At 47.0% G+C, this 5,676-nt stretch overlaps 1 protein-coding gene across 1 annotated transcript; it reads right to left on the bottom strand.

Annotated features, from left to right (window-relative positions):
- kcng3 (potassium voltage-gated channel, subfamily G, member 3) lies at positions 1 to 5,099 on the bottom strand. The gene is made up of 2 exons (XM_070990204.1): positions 4,266 to 5,099; positions 1 to 2,776 (listed from the first exon to the last, which is right to left on the bottom strand). The coding sequence occupies exons 1-2, from the start codon at positions 4,889 to 4,891 to the stop codon at positions 2,131 to 2,133; spliced, it is 1,272 nt and encodes a 423-aa protein (XP_070846305.1). The 5' UTR covers positions 4,892 to 5,099; the 3' UTR covers positions 1 to 2,130.
- Between the last annotated feature and the right edge of the window lie 577 nt (positions 5,100 to 5,676).

Genomic DNA, 5,676 nt, shown 5'->3' with positions numbered 1-5,676 from the left:
GCTCTGAGTAATTTTATTATAAAAGCTAACACACTGATCACATTAATTACAACTCCATAGTCTACTGATGAAAAAGTTTTAAGTGATGGTTTCAATCAGGCCTGGCCAAAATTCACAGGGCTATAAGCTATTCCACATGAGCTGAAAATTATGTGTGGTAGGAGAGGTGACAAAATATTCTCTTTTATTTTTGTGACTTTTATACTGCTTAAAAAGCACATTGATAACACAGCAACAAGGCTACTGAGATATGTACTGTCTACAACACTAAACTCACAGAAGGCTGCGAAGTTTATGAAGAAATAACAAATGACTTTAAATTCAAGGACAGACAGAGTGAACAGACTGATTGTTTAATTTCCTTTGCAACAGAAGAGCAAAGGCTTGATGTGTGTGTGTGTGTGTGTGTGTGTGTGTGTGTGTGTGTGTGTGTGTGTGTGTGTGTGTGCGTGTGTGCATGTGCATGTAAAAAGAGGATGGTTGATGGCAACAGGAGGAAGAGGAGAGGAGATGCAGAGAAAGACTGTTGTGTGGGAGAGGTGTTGACTTGTTTGTTTGGATCATGTGTCTCTTCAAGAAATCATATCATCTTGGCAAACCGTGGACAAGGCAGACATGTTTGAATCATGCATGAATGTCAGAAGCATCATCTATGACATCCTCTGCTGCTCTTTTTCCCCCCACTCTCCCTTTTTGTTTGTTTGTTTGTTTGTTTGTTTCGGGAATTTCAACAAATCCTGTGATATCATCTTACAAATAATGGCAGAACAAAAATGCAGCACACCAGCCAGGAGGAGTGTGTGGATGTGTCTGTTTTCATGTGCACACAAATCAACCCTTGTGATTGACATGCTGGAGGATGAGGTTGCCTTGGCGACACAGAAATACAAAATGCCTTACATTCACTCGCTAATGGAGAAGCAATACTCGCTCCGTCTATTCATTCTTTGTACTCGTGCCTGCTTCGCATTCTGCCATCTCTAGCATTTTTGTCCCATAATCTTTTATCCTCCGTTTCACGCTCCATCTGCCCTGTCATATCTGTCCCCCCTTTATTTGTCTACCACCTTGTGGTCCTCGCTGACCTGCCTCCATATTTCATTATGCTTGGCTTAAGCCCCTCCTGCACACAGAGCCCTCTGTGGACGCCTTTTCCATCACTTTGCACCCACTTGTTCGCTCCTTTTCTATGTTTCACAGGTTTAACAGAATGCATCTAGGTCACACATCAATCTTGTGTAACTTGTACCATCTGGGTGCAAAGCTTTGACAAAGTGAAAGGCTGACAGCCAGACAAACACACACACAGCAGGCGCGCGCACACACACGAACACAGCATTCAATGCAGCCTACAAAAAAGCAGCCATCTCTGCCAATGTTGTAACCATGGGAATACAGTGTAAACAGCAGCCACCGTCAAAACTGGATTGACTGTGCCTGCATGTGTTTAATGAAAAATTGTTTCTGTATTTCTCTTCTTCTGCCCGTGTTGAGCATACTGGGTGCAGACAATGACCGAAGATCATCAGCACAACAGGCAGGAACTAAAGAGGCCAAATAAATCAGGTGCAGCTCTGGCAGGAAACAGGGCTGAGTACAAAGTTGATCATTATTTCACAATGGGATCAGCAGGTTTCTGTGTGATGTACAACCTCGATTCAAAAAAGATGGGACGCTGTGTAAAACATAAATAAAACAGCATGTTGAAATGAGCAATAGAAGTCACTACCAAGGCCTGTGTGACCTCATCAACTTCACTGATTTTTGTGAATATTTGCTTTTTCTGAATTTGACGCACGTTTCAAACAAGTTGGGACAGGAGCAACTAAAGACTGGGAAAGATGTGGAACGCTCCAAAAACACCTGTTTGGATCATTCCACAGGTAAACAGGTTCATTGGTAACAGGTGATAGTATCATGATTGGGGCTCAGTCGGGATGGAGCGAGGTGTGATTGTATAAAAGATGTTACTACGCATGTTTGGGAACACTTCGTGTAACTGTTTTTCGTTTGTTTGTAAATGACTGCATTCTGTTTTTATGTCCGTTTTACACCGAGTCACAGCTTCTTCTTTTTATTTTTTTGGAATCGCGGTTGCAGACATGGCCAGATGTGTTTTGGTAGAAATGCTCACTGAAGTATCTCCGATGACAGGCTGCGTGCGTATCTGGCAGAGCGGAGTTTGAGTTCGTGGTAGCACTGCACGAAGCTGTGGTAGATGAATGTGATGGGCAGCGCCAAGAGAACGATGCCGCTCACCACGCACATCCCCCCGAGCACCCGCCCCCCAATTGTCACAGGGTACACATCCCCGTACCCGACCGTCGTCATGGAAATGATGACCCACCAGGCGGCGGCCGGGATGCTGGCGTAATCCGGGTTTTGCGCTCCCAGGTCCAGGCCATGCTCCAGCAGCTGGGCCAGAGCGCTGTATATTGCCATGGCGACGCAGACAAACACCATCAGCATGACCATCTCCCGGTAGCAGCGCGTGAGCGTCAGCCCCAGCGTCTGCAAGCCCAGGAAGTGTCGGGCCAGCTTCATGAGCCAGAACACTCGCATCATCCTCAGCACCCGCAGTATCACCCCAGCAACCCCGAGCCCGGCACCCGGCATCCCCGCCCGGGCCAGCGCCATGGTGACATAGTAGGGGGTGATGGCGATCACGTCGATGATGTTGAGCGGCCGGCGGAGGAAGTCCCACTTGTTCCGAGCCACCAGAAAGCGCACTATACACTCTGCTGTAAACCAGCCAATGCACACGGCCTCCACTATCCTAGAGAGGAGAGAGGAGGAAGAATGAGCTCAACAGACTGTAAACAGGAAATGGCAGAGGAGCTACACAGAGATACAGATGATATTGCTTGACAATCAGTAAATACGAGGGAGGAGGAAGAAGAGCAAGGGTGATATAAATGATGGGAAATAAGGAAGCATCTGACGCAATTCAGGGTCGAGACAAGTAAACAAAGACAGGCGGAGAGAAGAGCGCAGAGGGAGGGATTGAAAACCTCCAAAGAGCGAGTGTGACACAGACAAGCACCCGATTACCCCATTGATTAGTCCAGCAAAGGCAGTCAAATTGAATCAGAGTGAGGTGGTGCTTGTATTTGAAGCATTGAGGCATACCAAATGCTGCGCAGCCTCAGGATAACTGCACCAGCACAATCAGACTTAACCAAATCACAGGGCAGCGGTGAAAACTGTATCGTCCACTGGCATGAAACTAAATTGAAATCATTCTGACCCCGAGTATAAACTAGCCCACACTTCTGGTTGATTACCTAACCATTGTAACTGATCCAAAACCATGTCCAGCCTGAGTGAACATCACCTTATATAGAGAAAGGCCGCCTCGGGCTTCTTAGAGAGGACAGGCTGCGTGTGGCCAAAATAACGCGCAAACAATGGCGCACTTTTTCATCATGCGTCCAGAAAATGGAGCCAGACGCTGACCTAAATAGAAGGTGGTTCCTGCAAGTGGCTCAGTTCCTTTTTGTTTGCTGACACTAATCCATCAGTACACCTTCTTCTTTCAACTCATTATCCGCTGGGATATAATGAATCTGGCATTTATCTGATATGTTTGTCCTCCTTGTGTACAATGTAAACCACCCAAGCCAATAAAGATATTCAGATGAACTGAAGAGGAGGGGGAGAGACTCAGGAGGAAGACAGACGGGCTTCCGGGGTAATAATTAAAACTACTCTTTTTGTAGATAATATGGATTGGTTATTGATTGACTTCGTTGGGAGCTTGTCTAACATGTGAGGATTCTGTTTAAAGTACTGCCTGAAACTCGTCGCTGTGCCGTATTGACGTCAAATGACTAAACACAAAGTCCCTTCAGTGCTGTGTTCGTTTAAGTTTTACATGTGTTTGTTCAAAATAATTGTTGGTTTTTTATTTTTTTTATTGTAAAAACCAACCGACACCATCATATCAGCACTCAAAAAGCTGGGATATGACATATGCCTGCATGCATAACCTTCTGGGTAATAAATGGGAAGTGCGCAATGAGTTCAACCGCTGCCTTGAACGCCAGCAGGTATTCTCTGTGAGTGTCTGTGAGTGTGTTTATGCATTTATAAAGTGTTTATCATGACAGAAACGTATCCTTCACATGATTGGGCTCATCACATGAAGTCTGTGCCGACTTTTACGCACCAGATTTTAGAGCACATGTCTCATTTGTAAGGCGCCTAAAATTTAGCAGCATCCTGAAGAAGGGGTCCCTTCTGATTGACCCTGGACTGTCGCCTACCTGTGCTCCTCCACAGTATTTCTCTTGGCCGTATCCCAGTCCGGCAGGGTGCTAGCACACAGCATGACCATAGAAACGATCACAAAGATCACGGACACTGAAGCCAAGAGCTGTGCCCCAAGCGAAGAGTTGGGCTCCTCGAAAGCTTTGCGCATCTTCTCGAGCCATTTGGCGCGACCGGTGAGCGCAGTCCGTTGCACCGACTCGCCCGGACTCTGTGGCTCATCCCCCGAAATTCTGAGGTCCTCCTCCGACAGACTGTCCAGTCCGATCTCGGACATCCTGTCGTCCAGGCGTTTCTGGCAACAGGAGTCCAGGTGCGCGCTCTCCAGTCCCCAGTAGAGCATCTCTGTGTAAAAAGACAGCTCACACACTCCGGGGACAAAGCGGAGTTTACCGGAGCGCACATACAACATGATGAACACGAAAGCCTGAGCGTGGCGGTCGAAGAAAAACTCATTCCGGTCCCGGTCGTAGTCGTCGCACAGTTCAAGAACCTCTTTCTCTGTTGCGCAGGCATGCAGGCGGCTGACGCGCCGGAGAGGGAAATCCCTGATCACCTCACGGGTGAAGGCGTACCGGGTTCCCCCTACGTTGAGCACGCAGATGCTCTTCCCGAACTTCATCTTGTCAACCTGTAACCTGACTAAACCTCCTCGTCAGCGTCCATTCCCCCTTCCATAACAGGAGTTTGGGCACTTGTGGGGGGGCACAGTCTCCCCTGTCCCCCGGGGTGTGGTTGGCTCTGAGTGGAGGTGGCCCTGCGCTGAGCTCCGCGGCTGATGGAAACTATTCCCTCTATCCCTCACTCCTCTTCTTCTCCCTCTGTAGCTTGTAGAGGAGACTCTCCACCCCAGTCAAGGGGGAGCCAATCCCATCAATGATGTCACATGCGCGCGCACGGACACACGCACGGAAAGAGAAAACTCATACAGAGAAACGCGTAATTTGACACACTTTTAAGTAGCTGGAGATCTCCATAGGTATAAAGAACTACAGATATTTTTTAGGGGTGTAGGGCATCTTACAGTTTATTCTCCTCCATGAAAAATACTGAAACACAGTCAGAATTATCAACAAACATGAACAAAATCATTGGGATTTGCGCACAACACTTGTTCATCCGTAAGACTTAAATATAAATTTGGGTAAGTTTATATGATATCGTATTCTGATTATGATGAGCTGTTCAGCACGTGTAATGACTGATGGCTGATTTTTATTTAAAAGTTTTATTATGTTTGTGCGGTAACTTGCTGAATATACATTACAGTTAAGGTTGCGTTTGGAATAAATTATGCACACATTGCGTTATTTCCAAATATTCTACCGTAAGTTTAAAAGGTAATGGTGTGTATGTGCGTGTGCGCGCGCATGGGCCCGTGTGTGCGCGTGCGCGGGCCCCCTCTCT

Source organism: Chaetodon trifascialis, chromosome 21 (assembly GCF_039877785.1).
Source record: "Chaetodon trifascialis isolate fChaTrf1 chromosome 21, fChaTrf1.hap1, whole genome shotgun sequence".
Lineage (NCBI taxonomy): Eukaryota > Metazoa > Chordata > Actinopteri > Chaetodontiformes > Chaetodontidae > Chaetodon > Chaetodon trifascialis.
Note: the sequence above shows the minus strand (reverse complement) of the source record. Positions and strands in the feature narration are given on the sequence as shown.